At 35.4% G+C, this 26,279-nt stretch overlaps 1 protein-coding gene across 1 annotated transcript in view; it reads right to left on the bottom strand.

Moving 5' to 3' along the window:
- The window catches only part of CPS1 (carbamoyl-phosphate synthase 1), a 120,155-nt gene that overhangs the window by 73,684 nt on the left and 20,192 nt on the right, over positions 1 to 26,279 (bottom strand). The window contains exons 2-15 of the mRNA XM_038585639.1: positions 24,745 to 24,854; positions 21,468 to 21,612; positions 20,303 to 20,392; positions 18,532 to 18,588; positions 16,314 to 16,406; positions 13,536 to 13,625; positions 11,591 to 11,719; positions 10,914 to 11,020; positions 9,920 to 10,058; positions 9,199 to 9,276; positions 7,210 to 7,308; positions 5,529 to 5,624; positions 2,389 to 2,578; positions 1,234 to 1,391 (exon numbers count right to left, since the gene is read on the bottom strand). Of these exons, the coding sequence (XP_038441567.1) occupies positions 1,234 to 1,391; positions 2,389 to 2,578; positions 5,529 to 5,624; positions 7,210 to 7,308; positions 9,199 to 9,276; positions 9,920 to 10,058; positions 10,914 to 11,020; positions 11,591 to 11,719; positions 13,536 to 13,625; positions 16,314 to 16,406; positions 18,532 to 18,588; positions 20,303 to 20,392; positions 21,468 to 21,612; positions 24,745 to 24,854 (1,581 nt within the window). The remainder of the gene's footprint in view (positions 1 to 1,233; positions 1,392 to 2,388; positions 2,579 to 5,528; positions 5,625 to 7,209; positions 7,309 to 9,198; positions 9,277 to 9,919; positions 10,059 to 10,913; positions 11,021 to 11,590; positions 11,720 to 13,535; positions 13,626 to 16,313; positions 16,407 to 18,531; positions 18,589 to 20,302; positions 20,393 to 21,467; positions 21,613 to 24,744; positions 24,855 to 26,279) is intronic.

Below are 26,279 nucleotides of genomic sequence, written 5' to 3'. Positions count from 1 at the left end.
AATAATCATCGTAAATTTGAGAATGGGAGCCATATTGAATTTTGAAATCAATTTAAAAGTCTTCATCTCTTAATGATACAAGGTTTTCAACTGCTGAAACGAACTTGATATTACTGCAATAGGCTATTAGGAATACTATATAGAAAGAGAGTTTTCATTTTTCAAGTTCAGACAGAGAATAGTCCCAGAAGCTTGGAATTTTTTTTTTTTTAACTTACAGAATACAACATATTCTGTGGCTATATTTTTCTGTCATGGAATATTATTACACTACCAATGGGAATGTAATTACACCTTTCCCATATGCCTGTTTCTCATCCTGAGGAAGCAAGGACATAATTAAATCTGGCAATGAAAGAATAAATGTATGGCAGGAGCTTTCCAAATGTTCAGCAGAGCTATCCTGGGACTCTTCCTGACTGACAGCTCTGCAACATAGTATGTACTTGAGAGCATTCTTTTCTGAAACATACATAGCCCATTTTAGTCATCCCAGTAGTAGTTGCTCTTTTCCCTAAGGATCTGCCTTTTTTTGCAATGGGAAAATTGCACCAAAAGCTGCCTCCAGAACCCTTGCTTCGTTGACTATATGTCTGAAATCAGGAATAAAGTCAGGGACCAAAACAGATATACAGCAAGTCAACTTTATTGTAGTACCTTGGAATAGCCTATCAATAGGAACAGGCTACAGCTGAAAAAACATTAGCAAAAATATGAGAGAATCTTTTCTCTCTAAACATCTAAGCCACAAGTTTCTCAGTCATGAATCTGATTTATTAAATTCAATGGCTTTTTCTAGATGATTTCATGTTTAACTGTTTATTCCTTTCTAACAAGAAAAGTTCAATCCAATCATCTCCCGTTCACAGGTCATCTGCACATACAACATAAGTGACTCATCCCAGAAAGTAAAGATCACTTTGGCATTGTAACTTGACATGGTTCTTTGTATGAATTCAGGAGATGTGCTATTCAGTGGCACTTCAACCACTGATAAATCATTTTGTCTCTGGGCTTTTGCTTCCCTTTTCATAAAATATCAATACCTATCCTAAACATTTCAGCATGAAATGCTGCAATTAAAACACAAAGTCTCTGAGGTACTATCACATTTCTGGAAGAAAATACAGGTAAATATGATAATTTACCTATTATTTTTAGGCATGACAAATCACTCGCCCTACAATATAAGACAAATAATGCCCTTGTTTCTCCAGAACAAAGATTCCTTACCGTTTCCACTGCAAAGCTTGGAGCAATCTTTTCATTAATTTCATTTAGTTTGTCTGAGAACAGCTGCCTGTCTTCTGTGGCCATTATGGATTCAACTGAGGTCCCCAGGACTTTCACCCCATACTCCTTGAGTACACCTCTCTTGAATAGTTCCACTCCTGCAGAAGAACCAGATATAATCATTTTTTTAAATCTCAAATTCCTATGTCTTTTTTAAACAGATACCTGAAATGCAATTTTTTAAATTTTAAAATTAACTCCAAGAAGCCACCACAGTCCAAAATAGAATTGTGCTTAAGATTTAAAAAAAAAAAATTAAAAGAGAAATTTTGAAGATATTGTATTAAAATATGTTGCTGTTGATATTATTACTTATGCTACCATCTTCTCCAAATGATTTTTATTATCCTCATTAATAAAAATTGTAGGATACAGTGAACCTCTCTAGATTTTAATATATTTTCTTTCCTTCTAAGGTCCATTCTTATAATGAGATCCTCTTATTTAAATAATCCCACTGAGGTGGGTATCTACCTGGGTTCAAAATCATCAAAATAATGTTTCCATTAACATGCCATCTGACTTTGGCTAAAACTTTTATATTTGATACATAAATTACTTCACCAACTGATTACCCTGACTAGCTAATGAGATTCTCATTCATGATCTAGTTCCAAAGATGTGAAGCCATGTAAAAAGCACAGAATATTGGGTTCAGCAGGTGCATGAAGGGATGGTAGAGACTTACTTATGATATCATGAAAATATATGTGAAACTCAAATGCCATGGGGCCAACACGTAAGAGCACAAAACATTTAATCAACGATAATTCTCATTTTTTATTTATAATCATTCTCAGGGTTTCACTGGTAACAGGGAAAGGCAGTATGCTGAAATGGAGCAGAGAGATCTCACCTGGCCACCCCAGAGCATGAAAGTCAAAGGTTTCTTTTTGTACCTCAGCTGTTTTGTGAACTAAACCAGTAATATTTATCATATGACATTGTCAGGTGTCTGTTTGCTAACTGCTTCCTCGCGTATGAAAAAAAGCTCTTATGAACACACAGAGCATGATTGTTAGATAGAGCCAAACCAGAAATATCACACATGAGTGCATGGGCCACAACTCTGCAATTAAACTTAAAAGAACTCACCACAGTTCAGAGCTGTCTGGCCACCCATGCCTAGAATTAAGCCATCTGGCCGTTCTGCCTTGATGACCTCTGTGACAAACTGAGGAGTGATGGGGAGAAAGTAGACAGTGTCTGCTTGCTTTAAGCCCACCTCGTTGGTTTGCACGGATGCGATATTTGGGTTCATCAGGACAGTTTTGACATTTTCCTCCTGAAAGAACAAAAGGATCCAGAATCTGAACCTATAGTCTAAAGGAGAAAATGACCATATTCAAATGAAGGGTTTGAACTGGGTGACAAAACTTTTAGGTTATTTTGTGGGCTGTAGAGGGCTAGTGAATGGAATGGAAATGAAAGGAAGACAAACATTTAGTGAGAGGAAGTAAAAAAGTTGCTTGAAAATAAAATTCCAAAAGAACTGGCTACCTCATGAGGTTCACCTTGAAGTGCTTGCTAGAGGTTATCAAGCAAAACTGGAGTCAATGTCTATAGAATTTGACTAGAAGTCTACGAATACTACTGAACTTTCTAGCTCAATTGATTGTAAAAGACTAAAATATTTTAAAAACTTAAAAATTAGTAAAATATAAAGTGGAAACAGGGGCAACATCAAAGAAGCTTCCCTTTCCAATGTTTGTCAGAGACCAACATGAAGTGTACACTTAAAATGCAAGATGATGTATTTCCTTGCTGGAAGCACTGAGAACCTTCTGCTGGATTCCGTCTTTTCAGATTTTCATGCCTGACGTAGTGCTTTAACAAAGAGCATTATACAACTCTTTATACATATTATATTAAAAGAAAATGACCATATGGCAAAAAAAAATGTGTGTCTATGTGTGTGTATAAAGATATTTATAGGTCTATCTTATTTCTGACATCTGGAGAGACCTCAAAAATAATTCTTCGTGTAGGCTATGAAGAATAATAGCTCTACAAACTAGGATGAGGGTGACACTTAGCAAAATAATTATTATAAAATATGGCCATATGGCTCTTATTATTTTACCTATTACCACATCAATTTTGAACTCTTCTAAAACATCAACAAAATATTCAGAGTATAGAAACCATCTTTGAAAGCCCTACGTGTTCTGGGGGGAGGATCTGAATAAAATATTAAATATATTTCATATTACTTTAAATTCAAATAGTGCCTTAAAACTTATAATGCACTTTTTTATTAATTTATTTGATTTTTATACCAAGGCTACAAGAGAAATTTCTACCTAACCAATGAAAAAATTGATATTCAATTAGGTTAAATGACTTGCCAAAGATCCTCTAACTGATAAATGGCAAAATTAGGACTCTAATCCAAGTCTTATGATTCAAGTCTTATGCCCTTTCCTCAATATGAGTCATCTCTGAATATTTTCAGAAATTATTTTTTAAAAAGTATCATTCAGAAATTTTTGAATACATACAGATAAGCAAATGCATTTAAAATATAGGCTGATATTGAAATAATTAAGCCTAAATGGAGATCACGTCTTCAATAGAAGTTACAGGAGGTCTCACTACCAAAGAAGAGCACCAACAGACTTAAGTATATTTGTATTTCCCTGAATGTGTTATACAATGAATATGGTTATTTTTGTAAATCAAATTATATAGGTAACGATTCCACAAATGACTGTGAAGAATGTCCATATATTTTAAAACTTAGAAATAATTTCCAACTATTCTAATAAATTTTATATTATTTTTCTAATATAGTTCTGGCTATAATATATGCAGCATCTGATTATTCTTAAATATTTAGTCCATAAATTCATTTCAACTAACTTCCTAATTAATCACAGTACTATAACTAATAATTCCTATTCTTCAGTTAAAATATATAACTTCACCTAATGGAAATGAAGTGCATAAAAAATACAAGCTATGAAAATATTAATTCTTTATAAAACTACCAAGTAGAATAAAAAAACATATGCCTCTTAAATGTATTTATAAACCCTGAACACACTTACATTACATTCTAACCAATCTTAAGCATTGAACATCCTTTAACTATATAAAGAAAAATCAAATCATAATACACTGAAGTAAAGTATTCCTTGAAAGTGTGCACGAAAAATATATGTGCTTGTGTGTGTGCACCTATGCGTGTATAGAGAAGAGTATTAAAACATAAAAACAAATGGGAAGAAAAGCAACGTAATTGAAAGCTGCTATTCCATTTTTTTTCAACAGACATTTGTCAGGTGAAAATCTATGTATATAGCATAGAAATAAAACAAAAAGAAAAATTCTGGCCAAATGTTTTCCTGCCTTTGTTGTCCTAGTCTCCTGTCTTCTTTGTGTTGCTTTCTCCTAGCCAAGTCTCTGGAGAATGGCTTTGCGCTGCAAAGCCAGAGGCAAGGTCACAGAAGAGCTCACATACACTGGACAACTGATTAGTACCAAAATGGGTAATATTCAAGGAAATAAGGACAGCAAAGAGAAGCCAAGTTAGCTCTTTAATAGAAATACCTTGTATGTACAATGAAGTTTTTCTAAAGGTTTGTTTTACTATGATACAGGGCTGGGGAGATATTAAGAGACTTTGAAGAAACAGGGTGGGGGGTGTTCTTTCCCACATGAGTATCAAATCCTCTTTTCCACATGAAAACCCACCTAATCGTTCTGGTCAGTCATCCAGCCCAAGTCACAGATGAGAAATTGAGTCCCCAAGGGACAGATAACAACTTCTAAAGCTTGGACAAAAGACATATGTTGCCTTTGCTACCTCAACTGGATCTTTCCATTTTAACCACAGAGATGCCTGAAGCATACTCTAGAACATTTATCTTAGAGCACTAAGGATAGGCAAATTTCCTCTTTCACACAAAAGACAAGTATATTTTACTTGTCTCACTGCCTCCAAAGAAATGAGGAATATCTGTAAACGTGGCTTTCTATGTTTTCAGTAAAAATAGGTGGTAACATAATTTTGGAGACCACTCTAAAGTTCTTGATTTGCAAATTGCAAAAAAATTTTGCGAAAGTTAAAAGTTTTGCCTGTGATCAAAGTTTCTTTAATATAAGATGTGCAAGAAATAGTTGAGAAAATCAATTATAATGACTTTGAAAAGAGGTAGTGTCATAAATCTAAATTATAAAATACTAATTAGACTCATTAAAGGAGTATATTAATTCTTACAAAGATCTCTCACCTTCATGGCTTTTACAGCTTGTGATCCTGAGTAATCAAATTCTCCTGCCTGACCAATGGACAGCCCCCCCGATCCTAGGATAAGGACCTTGGAAACCTGTAAGCAATAAGAAAATGACATTGCTCTGATTAGTAAGAGGGGAAAATCAGCAATTTCCAGAAAGGGAAGTCCTAACTACATCGTTTAGGTGATTTAAAGTACAGCGTTTCAAAAAATACATAATATGTGAGGGAAAAGACTAACAATTTAAAAGTCTCTAATTTCCAAAGTTCATGCATGAAGTGTTTTTCACCTAAGTAAGAAATTTTGAGAAGAGGTCTACATCTTATTTAAAGATATATAAATATCAAAAAAATTTTTGTAAATATATATGTGAATACATACATCTATGTGTATGTATATATATGATAAGAATCTCCCTAAAATTTAAGTGTATTCAATATTTCATAGTTTTCTTCTGAATAAAGCAAGACTCTGGGCCAAATGAAAACAGAGAAGGCAAGGGACATGAGTGAACTTTCATATTCACACTTTCACCTTTATAGTTCGTGCCAGAAATACTTACAGAAAATGAAATAAGAAAAAGCTCATATCTAGGCAACTGAAATTCTACAGGTTGTATGTATGATTCCAAGCAAATAACGATACTGCTTATTTTTTAGGCACCAGTGCCAAACCCCTCAGAGGAAAAGGGCCACTGCAAAAGACAAGAACTTGGGAAACTTGGTTTGCCTCAACAAGTATTTATTGGATGCCTACTACATGCAAAGGTATTATCTTTTTCCTCATCATTAACAAAAGAAAAACATCTGAAACATCAGTTGATATCCTGAGAAAAATGCTATAAGTAAGTACATGGCTTCTTTGGCTACCAACAACCCACAATTTGATTCCATACTGAGTGGGTTGATTACCTCCAATCTTTCCATCTCAGGAAAAAAGGCTTCCATGGAAATCCTTAGAACTGAGCATCCAACTCAAATTATCATTTCATGTAAACATATAATTCAATTACTTCTATTTGTAAAAAGAGTTGATATATACACACACATATATATATACTTGAAAATACATATACATTCTTCTGAATTTTATATAATAATGATTTGGTTATATGTGTGGTTTAACTATGAAGGAAATGGATAGAAACCTTATATCAAAAAAAAAAAGAAACCTTATATCAATCTATACATTTACACAAATAAGGATTCAAGTTTGCACTATAGTACTCCTTATCCATTTGCTCCTTTTAAATAAAATAATATTATTCTATTCATGATTTTGAATAATAATTCTTCTAGCTGAAACAAAAAAGTTATATTGTTTCTAATGATTCTATAACCTGAACTGTATCTCAAGCATATATAAGGCTATAGTTATTAAGTGATAGAACATATCAAATTCTAAACTAAACGCTTATTCTTTATTAAATTATTTTGTTACAAATATTCTAGAACAAGCAAACTGCAAAAGATATGATTTTAAATCAAAACATGAAAATCTCAATGAACACCATCAGGAACAGACCAAATAGTTAGATGCTAAAATAATGGGTAATTACAAGATTACCAATCATTTTTATAAACATTATAATGGCTGACATCATTCATTTAAAAAAAAATTATCATATGATGGAGAAAATCAAAAATACATAAACCAAAAGAAGCCCACATATACTAACCTCAACTCGAGATGCAACTAGTGCTGGCTTTGGTAGAACCGATGTAATCGTGGTGCCTTTACCTTTCTTTATCAGTGAGAAAAAAGAATCAAATAGGTACTAGAAAAAAAAATAGAATCAACTAGTTAGAAAATTCATAAGCTGATAGATAAAATACATATATGCCCAGTTAAATTTGATCTTCAACTAAGTAACAATTTTTTAGGATAAGTGTTCATATGCAATGTTTGTTTTTTGTTTTTCTGCCCAAATTGGCAAAACTAAGTATTTACTACTCTAAGAATTATATCAAATAAACATTTCTAATTGTTCACTTCAAATTCTATCAAAGAAAGTTTTCAGTAGACAATGAACATTTCAGATCATGCCTTGTGAGAATGTCAAGTTTTCATTGCCTTAATTATGAGTTATTTTCTTCTAAATGGTTTCTTCTAAATAAAACTCTAGTAATACAAAAGAAATTAAAGCTATACTACTTATGTATCCTAAAGTTAGAAATAACTGGATTTTGAAAATTTCTATCAGCTCTAAAAATATCTCCAAAGCTTATTCTTAAACTTTACCAATGAATTTACTTCTGTTGTTTCACGAGACATGATAAACTTCAACAAAGATATTCATTTTGCAACTATTTGGCAGGCCAAAAAAAGGGATTGAGTGCTACTTCATATTGCATGTCTTAATTTCAATGTTCCTAATCTGAAGTACTAATATGGGCAAAATATTTTTAAATAAATCAATGTTCCTAATCTGAAGTACTAATATGGGCAAAATATTTTTAAATAAAAAAAAATAGTATTCAGCATGCATTAGGCCATAAATGTATGTAACCAAATTTTCTTTTTCTTTTTTAAAAATAATTTTTAAAAGGTTTTATTTATTTATTTGAGAGAGAGAGAGCAGAGAAAGAGAGAGAGGGAGCATAAGTGGGGGGTGAGGTGCAGAGGGAGAGGAAGAGACAGGATCCCTGCTGAGCAAGAAGGCCCATGGGGAGCTCCATCCCAGGACTCTGGGATAATGACCTGAGCCAAAGGCAGATGCTTAACCAGCTGAGCCACCCAGGCACCCAAAATTTTCTTTACGTGTTTCATCATGGGTAAGTATTGTTTATACCGATTGGGCTATTAAGAATCATTATTTCCTAAAAATATTTAAAAATGAACAAAACATCTACATCTACAAAGGCAATTCAGGGATGAGGAAGTAGAATTTATAGAAGGAAAATTCTGATTCTCCTCATTTTGCCCAGGTGTCTTCTCTGGGGTATCCTCTGACAGAGAAGAACTATAGTTCTTAGTACTGGAGGCCATAGGGTGTGAGAGAAGAAGCCACACTCGACTTTCCACACATTTTTGTGTCTCCACAAGCTCTTGTTTGAAAAGAGGACCTTGAGCTCTGAACCAAAAGCTCACACAAGAAATACAAATATTTAAATTAAAAACAAAACTCCTCTAAGCATTCCTTATGGTTCTTTTCTTAAGCCATCTGACTCACATACATGTGTGTGCATCCCCTCTCCCCTCCCGCACACCCCTGCCCTTCTTCCTTCTCCTGCTGCTGTTTATTCTCCCTTCCTGGCTACACAACCAGTTGCCATAGGGATTTTTGTGAAGTCACAGATGGGGGATTAAAATTTCATTTCAGTTATGAGAACAAGAGAGCAAGAGGGAATTCATTTGCATAGTACAACAATTGTAAATTTCAGAACTAAATATATTAGAGTGATAACGATTTAAATAAAAATAGCATTGCATCAGGTTTCTTAAGGGCTTTTCCACTTTAAATTTTTAAAAAGACAGAAACTTCCTCCATGATATTCATGGGGAAATTTTAATGCAATATACATGTGTTATCAAAGCACTCCTCTTGAAATATGTTCTGTACCCAAGATCGTCTGGGGTGATTATTTTTGTTTCTCAAGTTTCTGCATAAATACATTTCTGATTTAAAAAAAAATAAGAGTATAATAGGCCTCATTTTGTGACATACCTCAGTGTCTGTTGGGCCTGGGCTGACTTCTGGGTGGAACTGTACACCAAAGAAGGGTTTGCTCTCATGCATAATCCCCTAGAGGAATAGGAAATAGAAAGAAATTCCTTCTGTAACAATGAATGTCAACCAGGGCTATGTATTATTCAGTGGACAATAAAGTTCAAATAGAAAAAAAAACCTGAGTTAAAAGCTTACGGACATTCTAACAGCTGACACTCATAATAAAAATAGGCCAACAAAGACTCAACAAATGTGGTCCCCTTAATAAAACAACCCATTTGGTCTTTAGCCTTTGAGCCCCCCTCCTCCCGCCCCAGGCTCTTTTCAAAATAAACTCGAATCCTCTTCTTATCTCCAATGCCTAAATTACTTCTCCAAGGGTCTTCTCAAAGGCTACTTCAGAGCCAAGTGAGTCTCAGACACCAACATAGACTAGGCCCAAACAGACCTCCACCACTAGAATGAATGTGTTAAGATGATCACTGATTAACCACTCAAAGAGTGGATCTTAATGAGCCAACTGATGAGAGAATAAGACAGAAATGACTTTTTAAAAAGCAGAGGACTATGGGAAATAACCTATAAAAAGAGTTCTTACACACACACACACACACACACACCCCAAAAAAGTCCACATAAACAAGATGTCTATACAGCAGAGTATGAAAAGCCCTGCATTACCCATTGCCAACTGAACAGGTTTATTGAGAGCACTTACCTCATTGGTTTGATCATTGACATTCACAAAAAGTGGTTTCCAGCCAGCAGGAAGGGTGTTGTCCAGGGCATAGCCATGATTCTGAGCAGTAATGAAAGCCTGTCTATTTGTGATATTCAAAACTGGCTGATTCTGCCCTCTGGAGAGAAAAGGAGAAAAAGAATAGGAAACAGAAAAAGTGAAGAAAAGAATATAAATGCATTCATTGTAAAATAGTGAATGAGGAAAACCTATTAAAATATGAAAATTTCAATTGCTTAGTGGAAATTATTCTGTGAGAAAAGCCATAGACTGTAAATGCCAATAATTTTAGCAACAGAAATCAATTCAGGAAGCTTTACTGTGTGTTAAATACCAGGTCTACTCAACTTCTACCATCAGGAAAAAAGGAGAACTGTGCTCATAACAAATAGTTAAGAGTTGCTCACTAGCTTAACAGACAAATACAAGTAATTTATGTTAAGGGAGATATGTAATTTTAAAGCCAGAGAAGAGTTTTTGGTAAATATTAAAGAGACAACTACTCTGTCCTGAATCATTTTGAATTCCACTTTCTGTGGAGGGTAGGCCATGGCGGAGGGCACCATGTTGAATAAATTGGCATTATGTGGGGTAAGGAAGTAAAATGGAGAGGATCTGAAGACTTCCCGGTGGTTAAGTCACACTAGTCTTACAATGTTATCAGTGCTCTGATACCAAGTTTGGAAACCAGAACAGTTTCCCTTGGAATATCATTTGATTGAACATAATAATCTCAATTTATGCCAAGGAAGGAAAATAAACTATAGCAATGTCATTGTTAGAGAAGGCTGCCTTTCAAAAATGCAATAAAAGTGGTATCAGGTAACCAAACAACTGTGAACTATGTAATAATATGGTTATCTGTTTTTTCTGAAGAAAATGGCATGTAAGTTCTCTAGGGCTTTTGTGTTAATTACCATTAGTAGTATTTCAGAGCTAGTTTGACCTGTAAAAAGACATATAACAGTCTTACCTGTTGGCCATGGACATCTTGTAGGTTTTGGCACCAGCAGCCAGTCCTGTTATTAAATTTCCTGTACTGATTCCAAACAATGGCTCCTTGCGATCACTCTCCAAAATCTAAATCAGGGAAAATTTTTATTAACCAGAAGTACAGTTCCAAAAAAAAAAAAAATGCTGCCTCTGAAGGAATAAAAATGAAGCATCTCTTTTTTTCTTAATTAACAAGGTAAAGAGAAGAGTAATTGAATAAAAAGTTAGACTATAAATAAGAATACGACTGACAAATGTGTAGCAGCAGAATTTGAAAAATGTACCTAATATTCAAACTAAACAAAACTTAATATTTATCTTCAGAAACTTGAAGCTGTTATAGATCCCAAGATCATGGTGAGAAACATGAACTGTCATTTTACAATTGTACAGAAAGGCATATATGGAGATGGACTCTAGCTCTCTTAACTCAAGGACACAATCTGAGTTACTTTGCCTGAATAAAGGTTATTTTTCCTCTGGTGCTCTCTCCTCACTGGTTCCTCTCATATAATAGCTGACACTGCCCCAGAGGTCACAGATAGGAGCACTAAAGAACATCTAAATACCTAAAATATATTACCACCTTTTCAGCAGCATGGAGCAGACTTCCTCTACCTCACACACAGATACACACTATCCCCAGGTTTACTGCACCTTTTTGACATTCTGGATTAGTGGTTGCGCAAGAGCGGGGTTTCCGGGTCCTCCGGCAATTAAAAGCCCATCATACTCCATCTTGGTGAAATCATGATTCCAGGGAACTAAATGCACTTCAGCTCCTCGCTGGAAAAGAGAGGCAAAAATGATCAATTTAATAATATTTTTATTTGCCAAAGGGTAATTTTGCCTAGACTATCTCTTGACTAACCTCTCCCTAAGGTGGAGGGAAGAATAGTACATGATTCAAACAGAGAATGCTGAGGAAAATGTCCTTGGTGGCTCACTGTGTTTTGTGTGATGTATACAAAGCCAATGGTCAATAGAAAGTGGAGAAAAAAATACCACTAAACTTTTGATCCTGAAAAAATAGATAACACACTTTCCCTACTTCAAGAGGTTTCAGAGCCTAAAGATTTCCTGACTGGGAACCCAGGAATATAGGTTATTTTCACTACCTGTGGTAGAGAGAGTGACCAAAAAAAAAAAAAAAGATAAATCTATTTTCTGCAAATTTTTAGTTGGTCCACCTCTCACCTTTTTTAGTTTTGCTTTTTAAAAAATCTGACCAAATTTCATCAGCCTTCTTTCCTAGGGTTTTCTCATATTACCTGTAGTATTTATACCTCTGAGAGAATAATTAGAACTTTTGTATATAGAAGTCGGTAGGAAGATATCTTTGATGGTTTCCCTTGAAGCATTTCCTAAGACAAGGGTTTGAGGGAAAGAAGTATAATTGGAAGGGTTTCTAAGAAGTACCAACAGAAAGTGACACTGTGAAGCACCCCATGAAGTGTGCATTACCAAGCCCTGTGGACAACTAGAGCTTCAGTCCACTGAGGAGCTCTGAGAGCCAGTGTTGACTATCCACCCTCAAGATAGCTCAGTCATGGGACAAAGAAGTTCGGATATCTACACGCTGACCTTCTCTAGTCATTGGGTCGGAATTGCTCTGGGATCATTAATTGTGTGGTATTTCCTACTTCCCAACAGGCTCCAACCATCTGAAGAGAGGCTGCAGGCAATGAAGTAGAGACGTTTCAAGTGGTGGTTGGGCAAAATGCCTTATAATGGTAAAATGAGAAGGAGATATAAATAGGCCATTGACAGCATCTGCTACTGAAGAGTCCATGCAAATTTTAGTTAATAAAATTGACCAGAATATGAAATCATGATTTGGATGTTGGTGATATTCTCTAACAAAGCAAAGGTGATTTGAAGGATTCCTCTACACTCACACTATGTTGGTGTTATGCAAATGTCTGTGTGTGTGTGTGTGTGTGCATGTTGTGTATGCATGCGTGTTTGAGAACAAGAGGGAGAGAGAGAAACACAGTCTTTGATCTCTGAGACAGCATCAGCAGAAACAGAGAGACACAGATAGAGAGGGAGAGATGGAGAGGTGGGAGGAGGAAAAATCGCAACAAAACAATATTCAAGAAAAAATTATGATAATGGTGACACCCTTCTGAAGGATTTTTAAGGTTTGATTTTAGTTGGTTGTCTAAAAGTTTATATCAATCCACATGAAAATTTGTACTGTATCAGGCCATGATCCCTGTAAACAGCTGGCACATAATAAACAGAGTCCAGTAGAGGAATTCTCCAACTGACTGGTCATCTCTAAACCCAAAGAAAGTAAACATGGCATATCTCAGAATGTCAGTCAATATGTGGTAAGAATAGCCATCATTCTTCTCTGTGTTTGTGGCCTTTAAAGATTTTTTTTTAAAAATATAGTCTACATCTCTAATTTTAACAGGGATACATGTGTTATTTTGTAGATCAAAGACAACTAGAGAGCAGATCCCCCGACATTCCAAGGGAACACACAAATTTTCTCTGAAACAGAGAAAGGAGATCAGTTTAACATGAAAGATCAATATTACAAATCCTCAAAAAATTACAAATCCTCACCTTTCAGACGGAACAGATTACTTACCTTTACTAGTAGTCGAATTACATTGTTTTTAATCCCACAGTCTACAGCTACCACCTTCGTGGGGTTTCCTTTGCCATACACCTTGACATCCTGCCATTTTAACAAGCAGACAGTGAGAGGGAAGTACCAGCCAGGAGCAACACGCCAATATCATAAACACATCTGAGGATGCTTTGCACTTCTATTGGCAACAGATTGATTGCTAACTACTAGGGAGTGACTGGCTGTTAACAATCAATTTATAAGGCACAGCGAGTGCCACAAACTGTATCTTTTTTTTTTTTATGAGGGAAATGATACTTTGCTGTTTTATACAAAATGTTGATTACAGTAATAACAATGATCCCTAAGAAATTAGTTGCTTCCATAGTTAACAATAATCTCTCCCATGTTTTACCTCATTAACAACCAGTGGCAATGGAATTTTCAAGTATCATTGCCTGATTCAGCGCTAGATAGATGTGGTAATAGATACATCATGCTTTAAATACCACTTGATCCTCAACTTGCAATAAAGTTTGGATGGGCCAGAGCTGTTGCGCATTAGGCTTATGCAGTGGAGCTAATGGATAAAATCAGTATGAGAGGCAGAGGATTGCTAAACTAGTGTAGACCACTGGTCTCTTTAGGTTATGCAATCATTTACATTTAAATGGTAGACTTCATAAAAGGATCCCCGAGCATATCATAATCATTACCTACATCTTAAGCACTGCTTGGAGCTAGATCCATTTTCACAGGCATTTACCCAAGAAGCAGTTCCCCAAAGTCATAAAAGGAGAAATAATAGAAGTGGAGAGAAAGCCTAGAGGGCTGGGTGCCCACACTGACTATGGCTTTGAGAGCTACCTAGTATATCCTGTATTTAGGATGATTTCAATGTTTCCAAAAGGTTTTAGAGGAAAGTTGCAACCTGGATATTTGAAAGAGCATTTTACTTTAACTGAAATGTCTACTCGCCACTTTCCACAAACTCTATAGAATGGGAAATCATAATCCTTAAATTGCACTTGAAATACATCTATCTATCTATCTATCATCTATCTATCTATCTATCTATCTATCTATCTATCTATCTATCTATAAAATTTGTCACATTTTTTCCCCTGTTAACTATTCTAGAGAAAAAAAAATGTCCCATTCCTTCCATGATCTGGGGAAATTATTGCTGAGCTGATCCATAAGTGCTACAGATCAGCTCTCTCATCAAATAATTTGAAAAAGTATAGATTTATTTTTAACCTTAGGCTTCTACTACAAAAGAAAGCAGTATTACCATCTAGTTGTAGCTACATCAAATTGCAATTACAAGACAATGAATTAAGTTATCAAACATCTCCAAACAAAACTCAGAGAAGAAATATAATCTGATACAAACACTCATTTTATCACAGCTACAGTGAAATTATTTAATTGCACTAGCATTAAGAAACAGAGTCAGTTTTCACCATTGCAATCGCTCTCTTGATTTGATGTAGACAAAAATACAGAGAGGCTCCTTGTTGCTGGTCCCCACACAAAGTACATTATATACTCCCCATACAGAATGGCAAGTTTTAAGCAAGACCCCACAGACGCATGAATATATGAATGTGCATTATGAGTCTTGAAGAAAGGAATGTATTATGCACTATTTTTAACCTTATGACTACAGAATTTATTTTAAGGTGAATTTCTCTAGGTCAGTGCTCCTCACATGTGGAAAAGGCCACAGTAGATCTCCAAGGTAGTTTTCAATTCTAAAAGGAAAAATCACCCTTTTTCATGCTGTGTCTTCAACTAAATCACTTTACAGGGGAATGTATAGAAACAAAAACAAAAAAAGTTTCATGCCATTTGAATGGACATATTCTAGAATTAAAAACAAGGGAATATTGCATATGACATAATCAGGTTCCAAATATATAAACAATTACATGTCTAATTTAAAATTCACTGTCTTGGGGCGCCTGGGTGGCTCAGCAGTTTGGTGCCTGCCTTTGGCCCAGGGCATGATCCTGGAGTCCCACATCGGGCTCCCTGCATGGAGCTTGCTTCTCCCTCTGCCTGTGTCTCTGCTTCTCTCTGTGTCTCTCATGAATAAATAAATAAAATCTTCTTAAAATTTTTTAAAAAATAAATAAAATTCACTGTCTTTAGCAACTCATATTTCTTATGCTTCACCATCCTGTGAATGCATGTTTGTGCCCAACGGCAGCATCAAGGCTAGGACTAATCCTCAGGGACCCATAATCATGGTCCCCCTTTCCATGTGAATAGGCATAGGAATGGGAATATCAGATAATATCAATGTATGTTTTCACTGAAGCTGACATGCTATTAATTAGGTGATTTTTCAGTCTTTTAATAACATTTTCTTAAGGAAAGGCCCTGGTGCACCAAAGTTCTCACAGCACGAATTCTTCATAAGATGCTGTTCTCTAGAGTCATTCTGAATGATGCTACATTGCAGCAAGTAAAAGTTACTAACTTTAAATGCACCGATTTGGGGCAGCCCGGATGGCTTACGTCGGGCTCCCTGCATGCAGCCTGCTTCTGTCTCTGCCTCTCTCTCTCTCTATCTCTCTCTCTCTCTGTCATAAATAAATAAATAAATAAAATCTTTAAACAAATTAAAAAAATAAATGCATCGATTTGTAATATATATCTTAGCAGCTATGAGATCCTCCCCCCCCCCCCCAACGTGGGTGCTTCAGGAAGATGACCTCAGCCTACGTGAAGATTTTGATATTCTAAGAAATAAAACTACAAAAAAAAAAATGAAGGGAAATCTCTCACCTTGGTTGAAACCTCAGCAATCAAATTCTGCTTATTTGGATCCACAAAATCCACCGACTGACCTTCAAATTCAATCTTCCCAAGCATGGTACCCTATCAAAAACAAAATTAGACAGTTAAAAGGGAGCAATAGTTAAGGTACTGACAGGATCCATCCATGAGGATTGAAATGGCTGCTCCAAGATCTAAATGTCTCTATAGCTACTCATAACCATCAGCAGAAGTTTCTCATCTTCCCAACCAGGAAAGACGAATTAATTTGCACAATATGTTTTGAGAAACACCCTGGGAAGTACAATTCATTTATTTATTTATTTATTTATTTATTTATTTATTTATTTATTTATTTTTAGGGTGGAAACTGGCACCTAGAGTAAGCAAATTCAAAAGGCATCAGAATTCAGGTGTCCGACTGAGTTCCAGGCTGGTGCAAATTAGAGCATTTAGGGTACCTCTTCCCTCGGTGCATGTGCCCTAAAGATAGTTCACTGGGGACATGGATGAGACAATCTATTGAGAAGAAAATAAGAAATCTAAAAGTTGTAGAAATTTGAAAAGAAGGAGAATTAAGTAAATTAGGGTAGTAAAATTCATTTACAAAGTGATGTGAAAATGCTCTATAAGTCACAACCTTTGAGAAGTGGAGTTGAAAATATTTGCTGATTTGAATGTGTTAATGTCCTTTTGTCCCTAAGGCCCTGAATTTTAAAGAATGTTTTGACCTCTGTGAGGTTTTCACAAATTAGCCTTGCTAGCCTGAACACAGCAAATGTTTTATTATTAGATATGTCATAAGAGTTCCTTATTTGCTAGTAGGCCTAGCTTTATCTATTTAACAAAAATAGCATATTGCATTTAGTAACCAAGACTTTACCAGGTGGGGTTGGGGAAAGTCAAGATAATTCATTGATTTGCCTTGGTCCAAGGAAATCACTGCATTGAAGGGAAAAGAAAGAAGCCTTTATTTCCTTCTGAAATGTATCCCTTAAGGAAAGGAGCAGTCACCTGGGAATGAGTAAGGGTGGAAAGTACCAGCATGTCATTCTCATTGGTATCTCAGGAAAATTATGGAGGAGGAAGTAAAATAATAGGTGGAGTGGAAGGACTGTGTAAGCTCTCACTGTCTTCCTTCCAGTCATGGGTGTGTGGCTGTGCCTTCTTCAAAGAGCTGTTTTCAGAAAGCTCTTCTTTCTCTTTACAGAGATCCTATGTCAATGTGCATTCTGATAAGGAGTCTACAATAGATCTTCTTGAAGAGTCTATTTCACTTTGAAATAGTATTATTTCTTTTTTTTTCCTTTTTTTATGTAATAAAATTCAATGGGAAACTTTAGTGGTATTTGGGGAATTAAGTTAGCATTAGTGAGGTAATTCTCTTTCTGGTCTGGGATATGAAGGTTTTGTGTAGGGAAAAAAATAGTGCCCTCCTTTTCCAACTAGAAGAAGCAAGCAGATGATGATGACATATTCTCAAAAGGAGGGGTCAGATGGTTCAGCAATCAGATATGCAAGCAAAAAATAAAATTACCTTTTATCATCTCGGGCATTGGTACAGTCTTACGAAAGACTATATAACTGAAGTAACGTTTGCAGGGTTCATTGGACACACCCATGAAATATAACTCATTAATTTTACAGATTACTCTTCCAAGACTAAACAAATAACAGCACCAATGCTGCACACTTCCTTGTTTGCCTTTTTCAGCAGGTCACTATTAAATTGAGGCAAAATCATTATGCACCTGGTTACCTTCTCCACTGGTCTCACTAACCCTGTCACTTGAGCAGAATTATAAAGGCCTCGACTCACTGGGACAGTGAACACACAGTGGGCGCTAAATAACCTGCTGCCAAGTGAATTAATCTCGAGTCCATTTGGCAACAAGCTTCCCAATCAAGTATTCAGTCTTGAAAATACATCAGAAGTAGTAAAACAAGATGACAGAGGCCCAAATGACAGAAACTGGTCCGATTTTTTCTCTCATAAAAATTTTTTCGTTGGACTCCTCAAGCACTGATAAAAAATAGAATATATATTATATTTTTTAATTTATAAAGAGTGAGCATCATAAATATACTATATACGATATGTATCAGGAATATATATATAGATAGATATCCATATCTACCTATCTATCTATCTATCATCTATCATCTATCTATCTATGTAGAGAGAGAGAGAGAGAAACTTAGAATTGGCTAAAGATGATGATCATACCTTATCCCGAATTATTTTAGTCAGCATTCTTGTATCCACTCCATAAATTGCAGGGACCTATAAGAAAAAAAATTTGTAGTGACAGTGAAATTGGAGGAAATTAGATCCAGCATATTGTTTTCAAGTTATAAACTTAGCATCATCTATCTTCTTGAGCAGTAAATAATTTCCCTGCTCTTTCTTTTCTCTGACCCAGGGTGACTGTGTTGTCAGAACACGGTAAATTGCTGTTCCAGTTGGGAACAGGACTCTTAATACCCAGGCCCTTCCTCAGAATAAAAAATGAGAAATTCGGAACATCAATCTTCTGCTACAGTGTTGTTTCTTTTTACAACAGGATGTTAAATAGGTAATGTTACATATTTATATATATTATAATATATAATAATATATAATTATATATTAAATGTATTTATATATATAAATAATGTAATTTGTGAACTTCATAAGCAATGAAATATAAATAATGTGCAAATCCACATTTTAAGCCAAATGTTCTGGCTACCTATGAGACACTCAACTCATTTTTCTGAAGATGCTTATTAAGTAGTCAGGTTGTAATGAGATTTGGCCATCCTATTAGGAAATCAGGCAATACCACCATGTTTTCTTTTCTTTGAGTGGTTGGATAGAGACAGATGTGGTAAAATAAAAGGGCAATGAGTTAGGAAGCAGCAAAACAGGTTCTAATTTTTTTTCTTCCCATTTATTTGAGTGATGTTTGAGCAACGTGTTCTTCCTCACTGTACACAGAAAGAGGTGAACTAGTTACTTAGACCCTCTTCTACTCTATGTGTCTGTGATCATGAAAGAAGTTTCAAAGCACATTTTAAAAACAAACTAACAAGTCATGGATTAAGATTATACTCAAACCATTGGTTCTGACACAGAGCAGCTGTAATATCAGTTGCCTGATGACACAAAGGAAACATTAAGCGGAGGGTCTCCTAAATGACCGTTACAAAAATTAGCTGTCTCGGGAATGGAGGTGAATTCAGATAATGGTTGAGAATGAAAGAGCAATGATTCAGAGGATGATATAGATGCCTTCTTCTCCCTCTTTAAGATTTAGAAAGAATGAAACCCAGGAAGCCAACATCAAGATTTCTTGATTTGTCAGAAAGGAGCAATATTTAGGTAGATGTTCACTGTGTGGCAGAGCTTCTCAGAATAATACTCTATCAGTTATAGACCCCACAGTAATTCAACAAAAAACAGCTATAGCAACACTGGAGATGAAGCCAAAAATATAGCAGGTCTCTTAACTTTAAGTACATCTGATATTGAAACCAGGGAAAATCCTCTTATTTGATTAGAAAATAATACTTAAACTAAGGAAAGTATAAGACAAGGTTTTATAACCCTTTTCAATTACTACTTCAAATAAGATTATATCAAATTATATGTCATAGAGTAGTAATGTTTGAGCAGAAAGAAATTTAATAGCAATCTATTTATCCCATAAGAGCTAAACATTTAGGAAGTATGGTATGATTACACGATCTGCACAAAATCACACAGATAGTTAACGGTAAAGCCGGTACTAGAACCCATGATGCAAGTTGTATGTCGCAATCCTGGATATAAGGGGATGGGAAAATTAAGTGGCTCAAGAAAATAAGAGATTCTAAAACATTCTCTAGGTCCTTTCCCCAAAAAGAAATGTTACCAAGCCTGTGTGAGTGCCACGTAGTGGATTAAACCAAAAACACATGGCCCTTGGTGTTTAGAAGAGAATTAGTCCAGACAGGTCAGCCTGCATATTTCTCACCTTTTCTTCCTGTAGCCACTGCCCGAGACTCTTGGTAGCCAGCCAGTGGTGGTAGTCATCGCTATAATTCAGCACCAGCAAACCTGCAACCTGGAAAGACAGGGAATTGTTTTAAAGGGGTGACCACAAAATACTATCCAACTCTTGTGACTTGTCTTACGAGTCTGTTTGCAATTTTTAAAAAAATGTTTATTATATCCACAGATACAAGGCTTAAAATTATGGAGACATGAAAAAAAAAGATGATCATCATTCTTCTCTTAAAATACATCGTTATTACCTTAATTACCACGTCGAGGAATAGTCTTACCCCATTTGCCAAATTCAATGACTAAGCTAGGCTCCCATCTCAGCACCTTGGTACTTTTTCTCCGTGGCATTTAACAATAGTCTAATTAATAATTACTTTAATATACATGAAGAGTAAATAATTTTTCATCTTCATTTAAAGGAGACTGAGATATATGGGGAAAATGGTGAGAAATAGAATTAAGCTAAATGATCAGTCCAAGCCATTCAAAAATAGAGTGGGGAAAAAAAAGAAAAAGAAAAATAGAGTGATGAATTTGGAATATACATTTTTTTATTGTTTCTATGGTCCACATTCCTAATATTATCCAAATTTATTTTGATTAGGAAATCTTAATGTGTTTACTTTTAGACTGGCACATAGCTATCTTTTATTCATCCCCTAAGTAGGATAAGATTAAAAGGCAAATAGTTGATACAGAGTTGATTACCAAAGACCTTTTAAAACATAATTCATCACCATTTCTTGTAGCATAGTTGTCATTTAGACTTATAGCAACATCTTTCCAAATTAGCCAAGTTTCATCCAAGGCATTAAGAACAAATGCAAAGTGCCATGAAAAATGAGATTCAAAATAATATCATGTTAAAAATTATTCTCATATACATAAGGTTGAGAACACAAGTTTAATGGTTTGTACTACAGTATTGAGGAAAAACTTTGACCACCTTAAATTCTTAAAAATAAATCAACTACCCCCCCAAATGAGACTTTTTATTAATTTTTTAAAGTAGGCTTCATTCCCAACGTGGGGTTCAAACTCACAACCCTGAGATCAAGAGTCTCATGCTCTAGCAACTGAGCCAGCTAAGTGCCCTGAATTGAGACTTTTTAAATAGTCATCACTGGCACTACCTTAATTCCATCAGACTCCAGATATTTGCTAAGTCCCAGTTCATCCAGTGCAGTAGTGTCAGGGGCTCCACCATTCCCAATAATGGGATTGGCCATGGTGAGAATCTGTCCCTTGTAGGCAGGGTCAGTAAGAGCTTCCGGGTACCTGAGTAAAGATGCCAAAAAATTACAAACAAAAAAATGTATGTAACTACAAAACTACAATCCACATACGTACTCTTAATTATTGAACTCTTGACAATCAGAGAACATGAGATTAAAATCCTATAAGGATGCCTCTAGATTTTACAAATCTAAAGAAATTTTATGGTAGAGTATGAAAAGCTATCCCATCACATTACTGATATGAAAAGACAAACTGATTTTTTGAAAAAGCTTTTTCATTTGAGTATAGTTGACACACAATGTTACCCCCCCTTCCCTCTGGCAACCATCAGTTTGTTCTCTGTATCTGTGGGTCTGATTCTGCTCTTAAGATAGACTGACTCATAAGTACTAAGTACTAAGGCACATAATTTTCATCCTCTCTACTTCTTCAACTCTTTAATTCCTTAAAAACTTCCTTCATGGGTCTTCACTTTGAAAAAAAACTGTTCTATTTAAAGTTTGAAGGTATCCTGAAGTTTCTCCTTGCCTACCAGACATGAATCCAAACTGATATTTACTATTAAGGGCTCCCAGTTTCACCAAAATATTAATTGTTAAAAATGTTTAAGTTACTTTTTTAAAATGTCTTTTAGGAAACTGAAGAGTATCCTGATTACATCTCTGGTAAGTCACTGGCATCACCAGTGACTTCATGGGTATCTACGTTTATTAAAATTCATTGAACATTTAAAAGGACTGAGTTCATCTCTGTGCTAGAATTACCCAATAACCTAAAGGTCGTAGGTTTTTATTTTAAAGTCTAGAAAAGGGGAAAAACAAGAATACATATATTCTAAGAAAGAATTGCTCAATACAGTTGATTGTTAAAATAGATTTTGAAAGAGGTATATAGGTTTGAGAATCATTATCAACTTAGAAAAAAATCAATCCCACAAGAATTAACCTGAAGCACTTCTGACTTCTAAATCAAAAGATTCCAAATAACTATTTAAAGTACTAATGTGGAATTAGGGAGGAATGCATTAGGTCTTTATTTTAAAGTTAAAGACACATATAGTCTCAATTTTATGATATATATATATATATATGCATGTATATCACTCTTATTCTTAATATTAAGAAACATTATTCCAGTAAATACCAGCAGTTATCTGTAGCTGTTCTCTGTGCTGAATACAATGCAAATGCGATTCCCCCCACCCCTGTACTCACCCACTGCCCCACTCACTTTTTCACTTTCTGCAGAAAGAGTTAAACCAAATTTTTCTTGTGGATTAGTACTACTGAAATGAATTCAGGTGCTGAGGGGGACAGAATCAACAACCTTGAAACCAATAAAGTTCAACTCAGGCAGTAGTCAACATAAATTCTTCAACCCCATCCAGACAAACTCCTCCCAGAACTACCTTTGTCAACAAAACACTTAGTCTTTCAGCTCAGCAACCCCTGAGGTGACTAGAGTGCTGTAATATTTATCCACACCTCCATCAGCTAATTTCTCAGATGCCTCTCACCTGTCAGGAACTGATAATTTTTTAACCAAGGCTTACACACAATATAAATGCATTTCTTGAAGATGAAAAACAAAATAACCCCTTTAATTATCAACCACCTTGCTGAGTGAGCCACACAATGAATGAAAGCAACAATTCTCAATGGAAAATAGGGTCTGTGGACTAATCTTATTAATGAATGCCTTTTCTACTTCAAAAACATCTTTAATTAATTTAATTTTACTTCCCTTTCTTCTTTCTCTCCATAAAAGAACCGGCCGTTCCCTTTAAACATATGCTTACAATACTCTCTCTGGTAAATGAATAAATACTGCTTGTCCTAGAGAACTGCAGTGTTAGAAGCAAATTAATCCATCAGGTCCTGTTTGACTTTTGTGATGTGACAAGATTTATTACCCATAATCTATCACAGGGAAGAAAACTCTAGTGCCCTCCATCATTCTGATCTATATTAAACAGTTGTTTGTTGGCAGGTATATTAACACAGCTAGTAATTAGTGCTGTCGAAAAGCTTAAATAATTGCCTGGTGAAGCAAAACTTTGCAAACAGCTTTCATACACTGTAATTTAATGTTCTCACCAGTGGAACTATTTTAAAACCCACCTAATATTCTTCATTTCAAACAGAGAGTCGAGAGTTTACAGAAGAATGTATGTTAATAATATAATGTAAGTTTGATCAGTCGATAACTTCGATATCAGTTAACCCAATGTCTCCTTGTCTTTATAAGGTTAACTGAATTTTCCTAAAGAATTTCTCAAATACTCCAAGGAAGTTTAGTCCATTGAATCTCTAATGGAAACCTCTTGAAATCACCCAGCCAAATTTTTTTTAAAGGACTCAGCTTGTTTGTTTTTTTAATCTCAGCTACAAATTGCTATCTAATACAGCTCCTTCATTTTTAGATGTGGAAACTAGGATTCAGAAAGGTTAAGTGATTTTTCTCAATATTGCAGAATCTATTGTCATTGAAAGTTGATCAGAACTTTAGTCTTCTGGTTCCCAATGAACAGACATTTGTTGGTTGATTAGAACAGCTGTGTGATTTCTGTGGCAGCTCTTATCTTTGTTGCCACACGTCTATTAGCAAATCTTAAACACTGAGTTGAGTCTCAATTGATAAATTTTGAAAATATTAGATCTCTGAACCTGTAAGACAATAAATGTATCTGTTATTTCACCTTTCTTACTATAGTGCGAAATTACACAGAATACCTAAGAACTTTCTTAGCTCCTTATAGTAGTTCATAGTAGATGCGTAAGGTGGATTCTTAACTGTGTTAAAGGAATGGCACCAGTGTGCTACCCATCCTTTTCCTTGCTCTGGTTTTTACCTGACTCAGATCTATACCTTCCCTCGCAGAAGCCATTTAGTAATCTCATATAACCTGTGTCCTTGGACTCGAGGTTTCTAGGATTAATTTTATTCTTTATTTTCAGGGGAATACGAGTGTTTGTGTTCTTTCATTTTACCGCAGCAGGGAAGAGTTTGTGTGTATGCTGGAATAGACCACATGCAAGCACAGAGCAACGTCAGGAGAATATGTAGTCTTATTATGATGTGATGATTTCAACTTCCCACTGTGAGTCAGGTCATCTAGTTATTCCTCTACACAGAGGAAGAGTAAAACCTTGGAGCACGAGCATTACTCACCCTGCCAGGCCCGTGTTAAAAACCACTTCACCAGCAACAGAGGATGGATGGCCGAAGGAGTAACCTTTCATCTTAGTTCCATCTTCCAGGACAATGTGTGCTGTCTGCGCCTAAAGAAACAGATCCATGAATCTTAGCTGAATACAAAACATGAGGCACAACTAGTTGAGAAATATCCAAAGATATGATACACACACTTTTTAAATAAATATACACCATAGTTGATGAAACCACACTGCCTCTATTTGGAGTTGCTCCCCTGTTCCTTGTCACTTTTCTTCAAACGTATGGCTCTAGTCACTGGCAGCTGTTTTGTTTTGCTTGAAAAAAGAACTGAAGCATGTTCATACACTGTCTATTCTAAGTCTACTTGTAGAATTATTGACAATCCAGAAATACTTCTGTTGAGCTGAAATGTTAAGTCTATCTTTTTCCCCTTACTATTCCAGAGCATGGCCCGTGTCTTGCTTTAAGGGAACTTCATGAGTTTGCAAAAACATTGTGTATTGTACCATAGAGCTCATCATCACTCTGAGGTTTAGAGCTAGAAGGAATCTTAAAGATTATCCATCACATTGTGTTCCGGAGACCTGGTGTAAAGAGGCAGCCCATGGGACAACTCCATCACACAAGAGGGCTCCAGAACACAATGTGATGGATAATCTTTAAGATTTCTTCTAGCTTAAACCTCAGAGTGATGGTGAGCTCTATGGTCATAGAGGAGCCAAAACTTTGTCCCTCTATTAATACTGATACAAAAGGAAGCACTAGGAAACATCTAAAAAGAGATCACATTATATTTTTTAGTAGAGTTAATGGTATCTATGTCTGGTTCTCTCTTTAGAATATAAGGCATTCTGAATTTGATTACTTCACCATACTAATCTTTGAACCAGCCTCTGAAAAATCCATGACTAAGAAGAGGTGCAATGAGAGAAACTTATCTTAGAAGCAGACATCAGCTGCTCTTCAAAATTCTACTGTTGAAACAAATTAGGTCAAATTTCACTATCCATAAAATTCAGGGAAGGGAGAAATGTGTTAAGCCACATTCTGAGAGGCAAAATGTAGACTCTGTAAGAAACTACAGGGCAAAATAAGTGGAACATGGTTTTACAAAAATATAAAGGAAAATATCTCTGCAAGAATTGAGGAAATTTGGTTAATTTTTGGTGTAATTTTTTAAGATTGGAGATGGCACTGTGCTTATATTTAAGAGTCCCTTTTTAAAAAAGATATACGGCAAAGTATTTAAGAATAAAATAATATGACATATGAGATTTCCTTTAAAATATTCAAGGGCTAGGGCAAATGTATAGACATATAAATAAATTTGGCCATGAGTTGAAATTGTTGAAGTAAGGGAGATCAGGGTGCTGTTCTCTCTGTTCTCTCTGAGAAGATTAAGTGCATCCATTAAAGAGAAACAGGAATTCTCTACTTTCTTTCCCTTACAGTTTTAGGACCAGACTCATAGTGTCTAATCCTTTTGTACCCTACCATCCACCCCCACTTCCACCACACACACACACACA

Source organism: Canis lupus, chromosome 37 (assembly GCF_011100685.1).
Source record: "Canis lupus familiaris isolate Mischka breed German Shepherd chromosome 37, alternate assembly UU_Cfam_GSD_1.0, whole genome shotgun sequence".
NCBI lineage: Eukaryota > Metazoa > Chordata > Mammalia > Carnivora > Canidae > Canis > Canis lupus.
The sequence above is the reverse complement of the archived record's forward strand: the minus strand, read 5'-3'. Positions and strand labels throughout refer to the sequence as shown.